Below are 19,771 nucleotides of genomic sequence, written 5' to 3'. Positions count from 1 at the left end.
TGCTTCTTTTTTGCTAGCTAGGACTATACCAGAATTTTTTTTTGGCTGCTTTTTCTTCCTTCTTTTCCTCTCTTTTCCGCACAGGTAATTTCCTCCTTAATAGTGCCAAACCACTAACAATTTTCTTGTATGCATGAACAAAAAGAATAACTTTTAATGCACCAAGGCATCTCAATGTGGGTATTGAATTGATTTGATTGTAAACTATTTCATCTTAATCGATTAATATCGAAATCAAAAAAATAAAATGAATTAATCAAATTTATTCGATTTAAATCAAAATATGTTCACCCTTAATCCTAATTTATCTCATAATCTTTTTGCATTACAAATTTAATATATTTTTCTTCAGAGTAAAAAAAAAAGGGCCATTATAACTTTAAATCAAGCTTAAAGTTTCCATGAAATTAATGGGAAAATTACCCAACAAAGGGGTTATTATGCATCAATATTAAATAACCATAGGAAGGCACCATGCAATGGGCAAAGAAGATTTATGAAGGAGAAGTTGCCTTTGAGTTGTCTCCTTAGAAAGGAAACCATCAACATGAAGCATAAAATTTTTGTAACACGGAAATGCTGGCTTGGTTCCAATGAGAAGTTGCCCCTCAAAGAAGCATTGAGAATAAAGCTTCCCTTTTTTCTATTAATTGCCCCAAAACCAGTGGTCCAAACTTATTTCTCCAATAACTTCAGCCTGCCTTTTTGCCAGGGGATGGATTGATTTACAGCTTTGTTGTAATACTCTTATGAATCTTTATGAAGATATTTATGGGCCTGTCTCCTTTTATACATAGATATATATGTGACATTATGATTTGATTTAAGACAGAAAGGAAAGGGAAACAAAAAAGAAAACTAAATAGTGAAAAGGCTTTGCCAATATAAAATTGATAACCAAATCATATTAAAAACAACATTACAGCTATACCCTTTTAAAACATAAATTATATACTACTATATTACATTTTTTTTATGGAAAAATAAAAAAATGTAAAGACAAAAATTTTTAAAAGTTCTCTTTGTGGAAATCAAATTTGGTACTGGTTTTCCTTGAAAAGTCTTGAGCTAGCCTCCTTAGCTCCCCTGTTAATCCAGGTGCTCCACAGTAAAATACTCCTGCAAAATAGGATTCAATATTAGGTAAGCTTTTGATATTATACTTGTGCTTAGTTTGTAAAGTATTATCCATTATAATTTATTAGACCTCACTATTTTTTCATAAAAGATGTTTTATAGATAAAAAATAATGTATAAATATTTAATTTTACTCTAATACATAATTGATGTGAGATTTATGAAAATAAAGTGTCAAAAAAAGTAAGAAACTTATTTCGATCTTATGATAATCATAGGTATTGCATACCCTAATAGTGACTTGGGACATGTGTACTTAGCTTGAGGAAAACACCATTGAAATGCAGGATTTTAAAGCGTCTATGGCTTATTGAAATGAAGAATAAAGCTAGTAGAAAGCAAAGACATACCGACTCTTTGATTAGCGTGGTTAACAGCAACATGCTTGAAAACCTTGTGCCAATTCGGCCTGGCAAAATGTGTCTTCACACGGGTTCCTGATACAATGTCAACCCCACTCTTGGCATGGTGGAGGGACTGAAGCATGGTGATCAAAGCTGATCTAGCATCCCCTTCTTCGAACACACTGGTGCAGTAATTGTGGAGCTCGATCATCCTATCCCTGTCATACTCAGCCACCTCGTTCATCACCCCTCTGAACCACTCGAACGAGCCTTGCTCGCGAGTGACCCAGTAGAAATAAGCTCGTTTGGTGGCGAAGGGCTTCCTCTTGTTGTTCTTAACTCCATTCTCTATCCCTTCCTCCATTTCCTTCTGTTGCTTGATGTTGTTCAGCACGTCTTTGACTATGCTGATCAACGGAGTGGCGCCAATGCCGAGTCCTACTAGGAGAAGCACATCATATTTTTTATAGTCCTGTGCTGGAGCTCCATAGGGGCCATCGATCAAGAGTTTAGGCAACCTGTTTGAAGATTGAATTCCATGTTGGGAGTTGAGATAATGATTGGAAAAAGATGGAAAAACAGCATATTGGCGGGGAAAAACGAAAGTTACCTAGGCTTGTTTTCTCCTTTGCCAATATCTGCTCTCAGGAGGCCACTTTGATTAACTGATGGAGGCTGACAGACCTGCAAACCAAAACGTTTAAAGCTTACAAAGGAGACATTTTGTTGTAGAAATCCTACAGGTTTTGAGGAAGAACAATCACCTTTACAAAAAGGGCCTTGAGCTGGGATGTCCAGTCTCCTAAGGTTCGGATGTGAATACTCAAATAGTCATCTGCAGGGGATGAAGTGATGGAGAAGGGATGCCTGAAGAATCAAAAACCATCGATGTTCTATCAGTTTCCCTGCCATTAAAACTGTTGAAATAGTGAAACACTACATAATTATTTGATCCTGTTTTTTACCATTGGAATGGGGAGACTGCTGCACAGTTCACAAAGATGTATTGGCCACTGGTGTACTTAAATCCTTGAGGCTTAGACATATGCAGGGAGAGTACATTTCCAGGGTACACAGCAACCTGAATTATGAACAGAAACAAGTATTAGCCTTACCCGAGCTTAAAACTGTTATCTTTTCCTACCAGTAAACTTGATAAATTTGACATTTGGGGGGGTTGGAATGTACCTTCAAGATCTTCACTGACTTATAGCCAGACCTGAATGCACGAATCAGGCGTTCACACGCGTATAGTAGCATTGGAACTGCTAGATACATCCATGTCTGCAAGCAAATAGCAGAAAACAATTTAAAATCCTCTGGAAAATGTCAGCATATTGTGAAAATGTTGTTTTGCATTAGCTAGTTTTTTGAGACACTTACTGTCTTTTTGTACCATTTCTTGGAGAGGTAGAGGAAATATCCATGAACAATGAAGAGGGCATAGACAATAACAAACAGATGATGTGAGTACCAGAAGGCATTGAATCCGGTGAGCTTCTTTATGGGTTTGGGGAGGTTTAGCCGGTTGCGGCGGAACCAGGGCTGAGCTAGTATGTAGGCTATGGCCATGAGCACCACCATGGCTACACCAGTCCAGCCCTCGGTGCCTTTCACGAACCACCAGTAGTTGTTAGGCCGTTTTTCCCCGAAGAATGGCTTCATTGGCTCATATTCTTCATCAGTGGCATGGAGAAGTCTAGGGAAGTCGCATGTAAGATGAGCACCAGCATGCAGGCCAACTCCAATAGCAATCCCCAAAGCAACCACCTATAGAATTTGGTCCAAATGCAAGAAAGTATTAATTTCTTCTATGTATACATCCTTTATTATGATTTATTATAAGATAAAAGTAAGATAATTAGCCCTTAATTCTGGATTATTATTTACCATACCTTGTGAAAATTGATGTTGTCATCAAATGGGACAACCACCCCTAACTTGGTCCTGCTTCTAAGCCAAGTAATGGTATTCCTACACACTGGAAGGAGGATAAGGGCCATGTTGAATTTAGTTGTCTCAGCTGCACCTTTGGCTGTGGTAACACAGTAGCCCATCACATCAAACACGGCCCGATGTTTGTATTGGATGAATTTCCAAGTGAACAGGCCTGCACAGATTGAGATCCACAGGGCCAGGACCCATATCCTTTTCCAATTGTCCTCCAGGAAGTAAGCAAGACCCCTGCCCCATCTTTTGATGGGGTTTCTCTCTTTTGTTGGCACCAATTTTTCACTCAACAGCCTGCTCAGAATGCGGCTATCTGTCACCAGGTTGGTTGACTGGCTTGGTGCTTGGAGAAGCAGTGTTTCCAAATTGTATATCTGACAAAAAGGAAAAAACAACCAACAGGGAATTGGGTCAAAAGTCTGTGGTGAAATTAGGGTGAGATCCTGTTTGCTTGGCCTTGAAATGGGGTTGGGAGAGTTAGTTCATTCAATGAAAGTCAAGGTGCTGACCTCAATGTAGCCAAGGTTGTCTTTGTCCAGTTCTTCCATGATCAGGGCTGCATATTCCTCAGCAGATTCTTGGATTTTTGACAGCTTGTTAGCACTAGCACTCAATGCAATAATCTGCACAACATTTTATTGAAACAGTTGTAAATATTTTTTTATAGATAATTGCAGCTTAAACTACTTTTCATATCAGTAGTACTATTCTCCGGCTTTTACTCACCTCTTTCACTTCTTCTTCCGTGATCCTTCCATCAGCATCTTTGTCAACCCTGAATTTACCCAAAAATTGCTTGAATAATAATAAATTTTATATTTAATAAACTGTCAATATATAATATTTATATATTATTACTTACTCATAATACGTCACTTTATAAAATACATAAAAATAAAAATTCTAAAATCTTTTAAAACAAACTTTTTTTTTTAAATATGTAACAAAACATCAAATAGAAACCAGTAAGAATAACCAATGTTTTCATATCGTATTCGTGTGCAAAGAATTTTCTTGGTGGTGATTAGATTATTTAATTAAGTGATGATTTCATAATAGTAAATTAAAATAAAAAATTATTTTTTGTATTGTATAACCAAAGTAGAGAGTTATTGTTAAGAATTATTATAAAGTCAACAAAATTGGATAATATATGGCAAGAGAATTTATTTTCACCAACCATCTGGCTTCACGTGCAGAGAGCACAAAATGCGGTTTTATATGATAAAATTCTTTGCATGAATACCAAAATGGACATCTTAGCATAATTTTGTCTAATGATTAGGTGAAATCCGTCTCAAATGTCCCACAAAATTTGTCTTATGCAATGGAAGCGTATGGTATTCATAATTCAAGCTTTGTTTTGGGTCAATAATGGAAGTGCTTCAATTATGTGAAACAGACAGACAGAGTTCTTACATGTCAAAGAAGGTTTGCAGCCTAGCATCAAAGCCATGATCAGAGATTTGTTCCCAGAATTCCCTCAGCTCAGCTTTGCTTATTGCTGATGATGTTATCCCTCTCCGTCTAGCCAGGGCCTCGAAGAGTTCACTGGCAAACTCTTTGGATTCATTCATTCCTGGTTACGACAACCAAACCCAGGGTTTCTAATCAGGCTATGATCTTGGTTTGGAAGTAAACAGGTTTATCATCGGGCTAACAGGGAGAGAATGGTGTCGCATTACCTATGCATTGGCCGAAGAGAGATTTGAGGAGTGAGCCATCGACAGACAGTTCATCGAACCGTTTTTCGACCTCGGACCAGCCTTCACTTCCTACGTTCTTGGTGGTCATAAACTTCAGGCCCTGAAGGGCACGAGCAGCTCCGGACTTGCTCCTGTCGACCTTGTTGAACGGTGCAGCAGCCTTGGTCGATGTCATCCGCTTTAGTTCCTGAGAGACTTGCCTGATTCGGAACGAAAGCTGGGATCCGAATGAAGGCCTTTTCTCCAACCTGGTTGCTAACATTGCCGTCTCTGGATCACCTCCCTTGATGTTCTGGACAGACACCGAGTCTTCCCGGATGTCTAGAGTGATTTCCACGTACTCGTCGTCTCCATCCTTGAACCTTGCACTTTTCTTGCTGCTGCTTTTCTTGTTGTTCATCAATATCGGCCCGCTCAATGGACCACTGTAGCCGACCCTGTTGCTGCTCGTGCTTTCTGTATCGGACCATGACTCGTGTTTGCTGTGTCGAATCTCCATAGTTTTTGCTTTCCTAATTCTCTCAACTCTCTCGAACCCAGAGTTTGTGTATCCTGAAATGGAAAAAACCAGGGAGAGCAATCAGGCTGACAAGGACTCAAAGTTCTGATATATCATGTCTAGAACTATAATAATTAGCTAAGGATTTGACTATGCTACCCTCATGAATTATATTTTATGCAAGGGCATATTTGACTTTAAAAACCCTTGTCTGGCTGCTTTTCTGCTTATAGAAACAGACTTACTTGGTTATTCTACCACTCTTCATCATTGATTAAAGCAAAGAAACACACACACGCACATCATTGACATCAAAATCAGTGAATCAGTTTAGACGTTTTCCATGGTGCATGGAAACATGAATCAAACCAAGTGAAAACAACCAAAAAGAAAGGATTTTCTCGGGAAAATCACTCTCAAAATCTTACCGGAGAGAACAATGAATTCTTGCCCTTTGGAGAGCTTCAAGAGTTGAATACTAGGAGAATGTTGGTGAGGAGATAGAATTTGAGAACTGAAAGAGGAACATAAATAGAAAGAGTTTTATAAAGGGGGAAAAGGTCGCTGAGAAGGCAAATCAAGGGAGGGGAAGAGAAGTCAAAACTTCCAGAGAAAAAAACAAAAAAGCAAGGTGAAACCAGGGGGCGCAGTCGGGTTAAGTGTTAGTTATATATTGGAGTGGTTATGTGGGCGTTTCCATACTCTTTCTAAATAAATCTTCAAAGATTCCAACCATCACCAACCCAACCCCAGGTTGACAAGAAAAAACTTCATTCAGCATGAAGAAATTTAACAATGGTAGCAGCATGCAGGTCAACCATTCACGAGAACATTGTTGGAAAGTTGCCTTTGAATATGAACTGAAACCCAAAAAATGAATGTGAGCCCGGAAAAAGGTAAAGCACACTCCTATTTGGGTCTGCTTCCATGAAAATGCCAGGCACCAAAGTTCTTACAGCCTAGTGAATTTCACATTTAAACTATTAAATTAACTAATCTTATTTGCCAGCACATAATATTTTTTCCTGTTGCATGAATCATCTTCTATGTTGTTTTTTGTTCTTCAAGAACCTTATCTTTTATGCTCTTCTAGTGACATTGACAGCTTCCCCAAATTTCTTCAACTTTTAGCAGGACTTGCCTGTCCCTAAAGAATTTATATAGAAGAAGACATTTTATAGCAATAAAATAGACACAGTTTCATTGAGTCATGGAGATAAAGATGAAAACAATATCAATCTCTTTAATTTGATAGCTACATCCATTTAATTCAATTAAGCAAAGAGTGTCTGCTTTGTTTTTATCATTATTTTTCTTCATTGATTCAATCATATAGCACAAATTTTCACATATGAAACATCTGTTAATACCCAACTTCTTTTTTTTTTTTTTTTATTAAGCTGAATATGACAATTATAGAGAACATCAAAACTCTCTGTAAATACAAACTAAAACAATTTAGAAAACTCTTCTAAAATTGATTCAATACAAATGAAATACCCAAATTACATACAATACTGAAAATAATCTAAAGAAATTATACCATCTCGATTGAGTTGCAACAACACCTAGCTAGTAGTACCCAATTATTTTCTAATTTAATTTCTATGCAATGCATGTGGTGTTTAGTCACCCATTTGGACTTCAATAAGTATTCATAGGTATTAGGTGGCATGCATATATGAGAGGACTTGAAGAATTATTTTACAAAGGGAATATTGGGAAAGATTTATTAATTCTATATATATATAACCTTAAGACATATTTAGAAGGGAAATTATTGGGTAAAGGTTTTTTTTTTTTTATAATTAGAGGATAGGGGATTCGAATCACAGGAGATTATACACCAACCAATAAATTAACTGTTCGGGTGAATTTATAATCTTAAAGGATCATGCATTGTATCTTTAAATTTTGACACTCAGAGGAGCATAAAGCAATAAGTGATAGTGTATAAATACAGACAATATTGCGAATATAAATCCAAAAAGAAATACTATTTAATTTTTAGTACGAAATTAAAAGGTTTGAAAGACAATATTTTAGAAATTTAATTTCTCAATTTCAGATAATGGGAAATAAAATGAACTTTGGTGGTAGGTAAAAAGGTAAATAGTTTTAATTAAAACTTATTAAAATAAAATTTAAAAGGAAAAAACACAATGATTTTCCACTAGTTAATGGGTCTGTGGTAATTCCATTACAAAAGGAGAAAACACCAATACCTTTTCACATATTAACTACTTAATGGATGTTAGTGCTCATATTAATGTGGTCCATATCTCATGATGATGGAATACCCGACATTGGACCGCCTAATTAGGACCTGTTGTAAGGTAATGATTAAGTCAATAATGGAAGAACAACTTGGCTAATTGAGGTTAATAATACAATCATTAAACTAATTATTCCTAGAGATTTAAATATAGAAAGTGAAAAGCTTGATTAATTGTACATCTTTGAATTTTGCACTTTGTTTTCGAAATTGATTTCTTCTTTGAATTGGTTTGAGAAACTTGATTCGGGTATGATCATAGTTTATAAATATGATTAGGATTTAGAAATTATGAGATCTCGAATTCGAGCTTACATATCATAATGGAGTTGGTAATTGTGGAGAATCTATATATCTATCAATTATACTACTTTTCCTTAAACTAACTATGATTCTTTCTTTTCTAAAAGTTTTTAGTTGAAACAGTTTATGGGTACAATTGAGCAAGACTGATGAAAGAGGCTATTTAGATATTAAATGTAGTAAATAATTTCATGATTTATGTTTATTAATTGAGTAATTCCATGAATCTAGACTCAAAGGAATCATATCAAAATTAAAATCTCAAAAGCCAAATACATATCCTCCAACCTAATCCTAACATACAGTATTGCGATAATTAATATGAAATTCAACTAATATTATAAATCTCGAGTTGAAACGAATAGATCAAAATTAAAACCTCGATAAAAACCAAATAATACATATTCTCCCACCTAATCCTAGCCTAAACCTAGTACATGTTACTTACTAGGACAAACGCATGTGAAGTTTGATCAAATTAAGATACTGTAGAATTGAAAACACGACAGCTAATTATTCGTTTAGGACAAAACAAGATGGAGATAAAGCAGAACAAACAAGTCAAAATGAGAGACAGACACAACTTGAAGGCAAGTAGGCTCTGGATTTTTACTCAAGAACCAGTCAAAATTGAAGGCAAAACCTGGATTTGGGTATTTGACCTTGGGTGACGTTAGCTTTATCTTGTTTGAAAGAAGGAAAAGATGGTTTGGAGAAGCTGTCAAAACAAGTGAAAACCCTTGGCTGAATCTGTCTGGATACAGAGACTAAATATAAATGGAAGTTTGATTAATTATACGCGTTTCTAATGTTGAAAAATACAGTGTTTCCCCCTTCTGCTTTTAATAGTCATAATTGAACCATGTTTATAAGACTATGTCTTTATTCTTTTTATCGTATCTAAATAAGCTTTTTTTTCTATTTGAATATTCACTTAAGTTTTTAATTTTTAATGAAAAATTAATCGTTGCCGTCAGATTTAATATTGACTGGTAATTTTTATTCACGTGAAAACAAATGATATGATTATGTAATAATAGTTGTGGAATGGATCATGTGATTACGTTATTAAGTTATATGGATAGAAAATGCTAGCAATGTTTGATCGAACGACTAATAATTTTTCGTTAGGGTTAAGATTTGTATAAATACGAATTAAATGATAAAAGGTTGTTTGGGTACAATAAATTAATAAGAAAACATATAGTTGAGGAATTTATTTAAACCTTTTATCCATTATTATTTATGTTGCATAGGAGGGAATGAATGGGGGATAGCCTAAACCTCACCAAATTGAATTCCACTTTTCCTTCCATTGATTATTCAAACATTCTTCAATTTTAGACCATGTTCTAAGTAACAACCATGGCCTTTTCTTCCATGCTTCTTCTCATGGGAAAACAACCAAACCCTTGGTCCAGGATTGCTGAATCAAGACCTGTTTCTGATCCAAAGTATTGTGAACCTAGGCCCTTCCATTCCTATCCTTAAAAACAGTAAAGAACCCACTGCCTTTCAGGTTTCAAGCCCATACAGTCATTAGATGTTAGACAGTAAGGTGGTGGGCAGTGGGCAGCCAATTTATGCCATTAATCTACAACGTAAATGCAACAAAAAAGAGCAAAAATTGAAAGAAGGGAAATAATTCTTCAATGTTAAGGTAAAATTTGCCACCAACCTTGAGCAAAATTGAAAGCAATGGTAGCATAGGATTCTCTCCCCTTTGAATGGTTTTGTATTTTAGTTTCTGCACATCATTCTTTTGCAAGACTTCCCATGTGTTTTTTGCACTGTAAACTTTGTTTCTTTGTTTGTACATCCTCTGATTTTTGGCCTCTTTGTGTGTGTTTTCTTAGGTCAAATGGACATCCTCATTGCAGAGAATGAAGCATCGGAAGGTATTAAAGTTTGGTCCTGTTTGGAGCTTATCGTTGACTATGGGCTCCACTGGTTTCAGATATGTCATGTGGTTCTGAGAGAAGTGACACTGACAGCACATTATCAAGTACCAACTGCATCTTACCAGTCACAAAATGGATATAAAACCATCCATTTTTACAGAACTATTCTCACCTCAGAATTCATATACTTCTCTGGTAGATCCAATGTGAATTAAGTGTTACATGAACTATTTACTTTACCTTAATGTATTCATATCCGTATCCATATTTATATCTGATATTTTTTCAGATGCTTTATTATTTATAATTTGTCAAAATTATAACGTAGTCGTGCTCAACACGTATCTCGAATCCATATAAGATAGGTTAGAGCAAAGATGAAGAGAGACTTTGAAACACTTAAGATTTGGTAAAATGAAGTGCAATCAAATAGCTTTGCCATAATGGAAGTGGGAGGGGGAAACTATCCTTAAATGGGGTAACTGACGGCACAGGCTAATATACCAGATAAGGTTGCTGAAAATCAACACCAACTCACACCAAACTATTTTGATACTATGTTTTTGAAGATAAAAGACACACAATGGGGCAACCAACTAGCAACTTTGCACGTGGAGCCATAGAAAAGAAAAGCTTGGGAAAGAAACTAGTGCTACTAAAAGGCCTATTAGCTTCCCATAATGCAGCATTCGCATTCAAGAGCTAGCTTTCACCTAGATGCGGCTTTAATCTGAAAATGGAAGAGTGGATACATTACCACATGATAAAGGAATGGACCATTTCTCTCTCTCTCTTTTAATAATGGGGGTTGGAGAAAACTTATGCTGTCAAGAGGTAGGCAAGTCCAACAGATTAGGACCCACGTAGACATTTTTTGTAAGGTTTGATTTCAGGACTTTTTAGTGAACTTTAGGAACTAAAAAAGGGTTTGTTTTAAATGCAAAGACCATGATGGGGATTTGATTGACTAAGCTTTTGAGCAATGAAGCTATCTAAAAAACCTGCAGAAAATGATGAAGTGCATGAGCAATAAAGGGGAGAAAAATATGTCAGCTTTATCTTAATAGAAAGCATATCAGAAAAGTAAGACATAATAAAAGAAAAAAAATTAACCTTGAGGGTATTTCTAGAAGGCAAATTGTCCTACAGATTTAAAAGTGTTTTGCAGGAGAATTTATGAAGGGTGAGAAGAGATAAGAGTACATGAACAGAGGAGAAAGTAAAGAAGGTTCTGTACAACAGCAACTGCCAGGATCAGGGGTTCCTTGGAGTAGCATTAAAGACTGTGCAGGACTAGATGGTTTTCACTACACATCACCTGCACCACCAAAATAAATGTTTTTTTCTAGAAAAAAGAAAGGAGAATGCAAACAAAAATGAAGAACCTAGATTTATAAACAGAAAGCTTGCTTGGTGATGCTTTGATGATTTCTAGTTGAAGATCATGGGTTATTGTTCTCAGATTCTTTACATGATTTTCATCATTTTCCTGCTCATATCATTAGACAGCTCCCACATTTTGAGTGCTGATGCTTTACTGGATGCAGCGGAGGGCTTCACAGTTCATGGCCTACAACAGTTTTATTTCATGGGGGAAAGTGGGGGCAATCAGAACAAAATTGAGAAAGTTTCAGGACAGGATGAGAATGAACAAAAGGAAGCTTTGATTGTGCAAAAGTTTAGAGCTTTGCTCGGATTGAAGAGTACCAAAGGAAGAATCCCATTAAATGGTGCTGCAGAATGTTTCTCACCATCTCCCTCTCCATCACCAAACAGTATAGAAGCTGAGACTTCAGTACCAGCTCCTGCTCCAGCCCTGCCAATGCACGCACATTTCCATTCTCCAACGCCTCGATCAAGCACAATGCCACTACCTAAAAGAATTCACAAAGAAAATACAGATAAAGGAAGAGTTAGAAGAATTCTGGTGCCAGTCCTTGTGTCTGCTGGAGCTGCTTTTTTAGCTTGCCTTGTTGGACTCATCTGTTTCTGTGGCAAAATCAGGAAGCATAGAAAGAAATCCACAAAACCAATTTTGACATACAGCAGAAAAGGAAGAATTAGAGGCAAATCCCAGTATACGAGTTCTCAAAATTCATCAAGCAACGTGAGCTTAAATCCTAGCCTAGATCTCTTTTGTCTTCATACCTTGGGAGTGGACTTAGAGCGGCAACCAGCTTGTTTAAAACAAAGTGCTGAAACTGGGAAAACATCAACGATAGATAAGAGGAAGGAATCAAACAAGGAAGTTGCTCTACCAGAATCCGACAATGCTAGCAGTTCTTCGACAAGAGAGATTACTTCAGTTCATGAGGATGTAGAATCAGCAAGATATGATTCTGATGGGGGTCACTGCTCACCTCCCGATAAAGTAATTCCCATTGAATGTCATTCATCTGATGATGAATCGTTTCATTCTTTTGCTGATTCGCGTTCATCAAATGTCCGGCTTTCCAATGTTTCAGCTGGTAGTCTTAGTGATACATCAGAGAATGCCCTGAATGTAACAAAGGTATCACCATCTCCTCAACATTCTTTCGCATCTCCATCCATGTCCCCCGCCATGTCTGGCCGCCATGAGTCTCCGGATTGTCAAAAGAATTTTACAGCCCCACCCCCACCGCCACCGCCACCCCCTCCACCTCCACCTCCTCTGCCTCCAGTTGTGCTCATTTCTCCTTTAAATTCTTCTTTATCTGCAACTAAAGCAAGATTGAAAGCTTCAAGTTCTTCTACATTGCTCGATGTTACACCTGCTAGGAATTCAAATTCCTCTTCTGGATCAAACCAGAACCAAGCAAACCCGAGTGACATCCCACTTTCGCCCGAAAAACCTTCTAAACCTTTGCCAAGTTCAACTGGTATTCCTCCACCACCATGTCCACCTCCATTTCTGAAAGGAAACAACAACCCTGTCAAAGGTCCACCTCCATTTCTGAAAGGAAACAACAACCCTGTCAAAGGTCCACCTCCTCCACCAACCCAACTTCCACAGTACACGCCGCTGGGCAAAGATGGGGCTCCATTGCCAAAATTGAAGCCACTTCACTGGGACAAAGTCAGAGCTGCACCAGACCGCTCTATGGTATGGGACAAGCTGAGGTCAAGCTCATTCGAGTAAGTTATGTCATGTTCTTTTTGCACACTAAATTCCTTTCTTTCTGATCCTGAGAATTAACTAAATCTGACATGGAAAAGATTGGACGAGGAAATGATGGAGTCACTTTTCGGATACAACATACATAATTCAATGAAGAATGATGAAACAAAAAGCAAAACCCCTTCTCCAAGCCAGCATGTGCTTGAGCCCAAGAGGTTGCAGAACATAACCATTCTCTTAAAAGCACTGAATGTGACAGTTGAGCAAGCGTGCAATGCATTGATGAAAGGTTTAGCTCTGAATTTGATTCATGTAATCTGCAAAACCAATCTATTTCAACGTACAAGTTCCTCTCTTTTTATTCTTGTGATTGCTTTCTCCATTTGGTGAAAAGCAGGAAATGGTTTGGTTTTACAACAACTAGAAGCATTGGTTAAAATGGTACCCACCAAGGAAGAGGAGACCAAGCTTTCTAGCTACAAAGGAGATATCAATGAGTTGGGGTCTGCTGAGAAGTTTGTTAAAGTACTTCTAAGCATTCCATTCGCCTTCTTACGTGCTGAAGCCATGCTTTACCGAGAAACTTTTGAGGATGAGGTGATTCATCTTAAAAATTCGTTTTCGATGCTACAGGTAAGCATCAAGCTCTGATTCATATCATCTCTTTTATGGAAAAGCTATGTTCTGATACAAACATCTGATATCTCTCATTCCCATTGTTCTACCAGGAAGCCTGCAAGGAACTCAGGTCAAGCAGGCTCTTCTTGAAGTTACTAGAAGCAGTACTCAAAACGGGCAACCGAATGAATGTTGGAACAATTAGAGGAGGCGCTATAGCATTCAAGCTCGATGCCCTCCTTAAGCTTGCTGATGTGAAAGGAACCGATGGGAAGACTACATTGCTCCATTTCGTCGTCCAAGAGATCATTCGGTCGGAAGGCATAAGAGTGTCTGATAGCATTATGGGGAAGATCAACCAGGGGAACAGAAGCAGAACTGCTGAAGAAAAGGAAGAGGATTACAGAAGAATGGGACTAGACCTTGTTTCTGGTTTAAGCACCGAACTCTACCATGTCAAGAAGACAGCCACACTCGACCTGGATGTTCTTGCAAGTTCTGTCTCGAACCTATCAGATGGCAAGGCTAAACTGCAACATCTGGTTCAAGAGGAGCTATCGACAGACGAAGAAAGTGGGAATTTCGTTCGGTCAATGAACTCCTTCCTGAACTATGCAGAGAAGAATCTGAAAGAGCTGCAAGAAGATGAACATAGGGTCCTGTTACAAGTCAGAGAAATCACAGAATACTTCCATGGAGATGTAAGCAAACTAGATGAAGCTAATCCACTTCGGATATTCGTGATCGTAAGAGACTTTCTGGGAATGTTAGATCATGTTTGTAAAGAGCTTAGAAGCTTGAAAGTCCCAAGCTGTCCAAGCCCTCTGGCTCCATTTCGATAGAGATTTAGATTTTCCTCTTGGTGTGTTAATAAAAAATATATTTTTCCTGCTTCCCAAACAACCATTTGATCAGGCTGTAACTTAAGTTTGTTCTTGTTTTTTCTGTAGAGTTTTGGCAGGGTTTTAGATCAATTCTTCAGCTGAGGCTGATTTGCCAGATAGTTGGATTATGATTTTTGTTCAGCTGAATTGAATTCATGATCGGATTTGCTTGCATAGCTGTGTGTAACATAACAAATTCCATCCAACATTTATTTGCATACCACAACATTTATGAACTGTTCTATTAAGCGAGCATTAATTCCATTTTAATTGGTTACTTGATTCTATTTTGATCTATTTTTAATGTTTAAAATTTATATTCAAATAAACCGAAAAATGGATTAGTAATAATATATTTTTAAATACATAATATATAGTTATTAATAAAAATTGTTAATTTATTTTAAATAATGTTTTGTATGAAATATAAAATACTGAAAAAATAATAAAATCGATCGAATGAATCAAATATAAATCGATTTTGATTATTTTTATTTTAGTATATAATTTAATTAATTTAATTATTTTTTAATGAAATTTTGATTAATTCGACTCATTGAATTATAAAATCGAATTGATTGAACTGATGCATTTATTATCAAAATTAAATACTCGAATGTATTTTGAAATTTATTTCGAGAATTTTGTTTTTTAATGGATCATGAAAATGGTTAAAACGGGCTTAAATTTGCCCCAATACGGTAGTGAAGCTCCAAAACCAAAGCCCAGAAGGGAGTTCCATTTTTACCCAAGATGTTTTACCCGTTTTAACCGCTAAACCCGCCATCCAATTTCAAGAACATTCCCGACAAGGCGGTCAAATTTTCCAATATCCTTACGTGTCATCAACCGATTGGGTCCACAACGTGTTAGTATTCCGAAATTGCCAACCACAAAAGAGTCAGTTTAATGACATGGCCCCCTCCCATTGGGTAGAACACTCTAGCACCGAACACCCGTCACGCCGGTATAAATAAACCACCATTTCGGCCATCTTCGCTCTACCGAAATAAAAAACCAGAGTGAAAACTAAAACCAAGTAAATTTGATTTTTCTCAGATAGCAGTGAATCGAACAGCAAGAATGGCGATCAAGAACAAGGCGTTTTGGGTTTTATTTCTCTTTATTTCAGGTAAATAGAAATACTTTCTATTATTTTCTTAAGTGAAATTTGAGTTTTCAATTTGAGTTGCTCTGTTTCACTCTGTTTTGCTCTGGTTTTTTCGTGAAGAATTTTTCTTAGGAATAGCAGTAGCGGCAGATGAAACGAAGGTAGGAACGGTGATCGGAATCGACCTGGGGACTACGTATTCTTGCGTGGGAGTTTATAAGAACGGTCACGTAGAGATTATAGCGAACGATCAAGGGAACAGAATCACCCCATCATGGGTTGCATTCACTGATACAGAGCGTTTGATTGGAGAAGCCGCAAAGAATCAAGCGGCTCTCAATGCAGAACGCACCATCTTTGATGTTAAACGTCTCATTGGAAGAAAGTAAGTAAAGAAGCTGATATTTTTTAACTTTAACTTGTTGGGTTTTTCTTTTATTCGTTTTGGAGGTGAATTGAACTTGGGTTGTTTGGTTTTTTAATTTTAGGTTCGATGATCCTGAGGTTCAAAGAGATATAAAGTTCTTGCCTTACAAGGTGGTTAACAAAGATGGGAAGCCCTATATTCAAATTAAGGTTAAAGGTGAGACGAAAGTTTTCAGCCCTGAGGAAATCAGTGCTATGGTTTTGACGAAAATGAAGGAAACAGCTGAAGCTTACTTGGGGAAGAAGATCAAAGATGCTGTTATTACCGTTCCGGGTATGGTTAAAATCTCCTTTTTACATTGTTCTTGTTATGTGGAACTACAGAGAGAAGAATATGGTTTAATGGGTTCTGTTCTTTTTTCTGATTTTGTAGCTTATTTCAACGATGCACAAAGGCAGGCTACCAAGGATGCAGGCACCATTGCCGGGCTAAATGTGGCTCGGATCATCAATGAGCCTACGGCTGCTGCCATTGCCTATGGATTGGATAAGAAAGGAGGAGAGAAGAACATTCTGGTCTACGATCTAGGCGGTGGTACATTTGATGTTAGTATTCTGACAATTGATAATGGAGTCTTTGAAGTTCTTGCTACCAGTGGAGACACCCACTTGGGAGGAGAAGATTTCGATCATAGAGTGATGGATTATTTCATCAAGTTGATCAAGAAGAAATATAACAAAGATATCAGCAAGGACAACAAGGCCCTAGGGAAGCTTCGTCGGGAATGTGAGAGAGCAAAAAGAGCTTTGAGCAGCCAGCATCAGGTTAGGGTCGAGATCGAGTCATTGTTTGATGGTGTTGATTTCTCGGAGCCATTGACTAGGGCAAGGTTTGAAGAGTTGAACATGGACTTATTTAAGAAAACTCTAGGACCAGTGAAGAGGGCTTTGGAGGATGCCAATTTGAAGAAGTCTGATATCAGTGAAATCGTGCTTGTTGGAGGAAGTACTCGAATCCCCAAGGTTCAGCAACTGTTGAAGGATTTGTTTGACGGCAAAGAGCCTAGCAAGGGTATCAATCCGGACGAGGCTGTGGCATATGGTGCCGCAGTTCAGGGTGGAATTCTTAGCGGTGAAGGAGGAGAAGAAACCAAAGGTAATAATGATCTTCTTTCATTAGTTTTGGCAGAGCAGAAAACGTTGATCGACCACACTAACAAGAACAAGATTTCCTGTTTTTTGATTCTTGGCAGACATTCTTCTTCTGGATGTTGCTCCTTTGAGTCTTGGCATTGAAACAGTTGGTGGTGTCATGACCAAGTTGATCCCAAGGAACACTGTTATCCCAACTAAGAAATCTCAGGTCTTCACCACTTACCAAGACCAGCAAACCACAGTTTCCATCAAGGTAAAAACAAACAAATCTTGCTTCTTTGATATGTTTATTGTATCCTTATTACCCTGTTGAACCGAAACCCATGTTGTATTTGCAAAATCCCAGGTTTATGAAGGTGAAAGAAGCTTGACAAAAGATTGTCGGGAGCTTGGAAGATTTGATCTGACTGGTATTCCACCTGCTCCAAGGTGAGTTTCATATTCCCAATTTGATCATTTTATGTCCTGATGTGATAGACCAACCAATGTTATCTCTGTTCTTGCAGGGGAGTTCCTCAAATCGAAGTCACCTTCGAGGTTGATGCCAATGGCATCCTCCATGTGACAGCAGAGGACAAAGCAGCGAAGAAGTCACAATCCATCACCATCACCAACGACAAGGGGCGTCTCAGCCAGGAAGAGATCGAAAAGATGGTGAAGGAAGCTGAGGAATTCGCGGAAGAGGACAGGAAAGTGAGGGAAAAGATTGATTCCAGGAACAAGCTAGAAACATACATATACAACATGAGGAGCACCATTGATGACAAGGACAAGCTTGCAGACAAGCTTGGTTCTGATGACAAGGAGCGGATCGAGAGCACCTTGAAAGAAGCTCTGGAATGGTTGGATGATAACCAGAATGGAGGGAAGGAGGACTTTGATGAGAAACTTAAGGAGGTGGAGGCAGTGTGTAATCCAATCATAAAACAAGTTTATGAGAAAAGTAGTGGCAGCTCGGCTGGATCAGAAGAGGAGGATGAACCTACTGATGAGTTGTAAACTGTTGAGAGCAGAGGATTAAGATTCTATTTTCTTTTTTTTTTCTTTTTCTTGTATTTTTCTTCAAAATTAATATTGATAAATTTAAATTTTAAAATAAACATCAACTTAAAATGAGAAAAAAGAAGATAAATAAAAACAAATGTTGAAAATGAAAAAGTAAAGTATGAATAAAAAGAAAATAAAAAAATAAATAAGTACTTTAAAATATTAAATAAAATCACTTATTTTATTGTATAAGTATACAATTTTTAAATAATATATAGTATTTGATATTTTGATAACATTAAGTTATTATTATGGGTCTTTGAGATTATTAATTGTGCAAACAAAGGTTATTAACAAATTTAGATAAGTATTTAAAATTTTAATATTATAATGTTTTTTATATTTTCATGAAAAATAATGATGAAATACTATTAAATAATAGATGGAAAAATACAAATTTTTTAATATTTTTTGAAGTTCATGATTTTGCAAAATAAGATTACTAAAAAAGCTATATTAATATATTTTATTTTCAGTAAGTATATATTTAATATTTCAATAACACAAGATTATTGAATATTTATAAGGATACTTATAAAGCATGTATATGATATTTTAGCAAATAGGTATTTAATAATTTTTTATATAGTTAAGTATTTGATATTTCAATAATCCTATTTGCTCATATTGTCGATAGAAGTTTTTGACATATATGTCTTAGGTTATTAAATAGTAAATGAAAATTACAAAAAATAATTATATTCTTATAATATTGATTTTGTAAATTAATATTATTGAAAAGTTATAAAATTACCCGAAAATTAAGGAAAATAATATTATTATGAGAATGTTGATTTTGTAAATTAATATTATCGACAAAGCTATAAAATTAATATTATGTTATTAAATATTCATTAAACTTATAGTTGTTATTAAAAATTAGATACAAATATTACTAAAACTTAGATGAAAATTACAAAAAAGAAAATTTATTTTGAAGTTATTGATTTTGCAGTCGATTTTATTAAAAATGTTATACGATTATAAGATTTTAGATAAAATATCTTTAACTCCTTAATTTCTAGCCATAATTCTATATAGGTCTATAAGCATTCGAAATAAACTATTCATCCAAAACTTGTAAATGATATTAACAGATAAACGTGAAATGTTTAAAATATTATTTTTCTTTCTCTACTCTTTTTAACTTTTTTCCTTTCTATTAATCTAACTTGTGACGTTCCCCTACACTATTCGGTCACCCTGTAATTGGATTTACTTCTAAAATGTCATATTCGGTCAAATCCTCCAAGGTAAGCGCAAGCTTAGAATCTCATATCTCATTCTCCCTGAGGGGACCTGCGGCGTTCCCTTACACTAGTTGGTTACCTTGCAGTTGAATTTAGTCTTGGAATATCATATTCAGTCAAATCTC

The 19,771-nt window shown here is 36.4% G+C and overlaps 3 protein-coding genes across 3 annotated transcripts; 2 read left to right on the top strand and 1 right to left on the bottom strand.

The window, feature by feature from the left end:
- Positions 1-863: 863 nt before the first annotated feature.
- Positions 864-6,216, bottom strand: RBOHB (respiratory burst oxidase-like protein). Its single transcript, XM_007030925.3, has 13 exons — positions 6,065-6,216; positions 5,117-5,689; positions 4,851-5,010; positions 4,158-4,206; positions 3,941-4,054; positions 3,377-3,805; positions 2,865-3,251; positions 2,670-2,765; positions 2,447-2,562; positions 2,246-2,348; positions 2,092-2,165; positions 1,488-1,999; positions 864-1,119 (listed from the first exon to the last, which is right to left on the bottom strand). Exons 2-13 carry the CDS (start codon positions 5,634-5,636, stop codon positions 1,010-1,012), a joined length of 2,670 nt encoding a protein of 889 aa, XP_007030987.3. The 5' UTR covers positions 5,637-5,689; positions 6,065-6,216; the 3' UTR covers positions 864-1,009.
- A 5,068-nt stretch (positions 6,217-11,284) lies between these two features.
- On the top strand, positions 11,285-14,891 carry LOC18600466 (Actin-binding FH2 (formin homology 2) family protein). Its single transcript, XM_007030924.3, has 4 exons — positions 11,285-13,232; positions 13,314-13,504; positions 13,613-13,848; positions 13,944-14,891. The coding sequence occupies exons 1-4, from the start codon at positions 11,560-11,562 to the stop codon at positions 14,673-14,675; spliced, it is 2,832 nt and encodes a 943-aa protein (XP_007030986.3). The 5' UTR covers positions 11,285-11,559; the 3' UTR covers positions 14,676-14,891.
- An 829-nt stretch (positions 14,892-15,720) lies between these two features.
- Positions 15,721-18,449, top strand: LOC18600465 (luminal-binding protein 5). Its single transcript, XM_007030923.3, has 7 exons — positions 15,721-15,849; positions 15,949-16,213; positions 16,317-16,528; positions 16,628-17,350; positions 17,448-17,602; positions 17,696-17,778; positions 17,856-18,449. The coding sequence occupies exons 1-7, from the start codon at positions 15,801-15,803 to the stop codon at positions 18,346-18,348; spliced, it is 1,980 nt and encodes a 659-aa protein (XP_007030985.3). The 5' UTR covers positions 15,721-15,800; the 3' UTR covers positions 18,349-18,449.
- Positions 18,450-19,771: the final 1,322 nt, after the last annotated feature.

This window comes from Theobroma cacao, chromosome 5, assembly GCF_053813885.1.
Source record: "Theobroma cacao isolate CCN51 chromosome 5, ASM5381388v1, whole genome shotgun sequence".
Lineage (NCBI taxonomy): Eukaryota > Viridiplantae > Streptophyta > Magnoliopsida > Malvales > Malvaceae > Theobroma > Theobroma cacao.
This window is presented reverse-complemented; position numbering and strand designations above follow the sequence as displayed.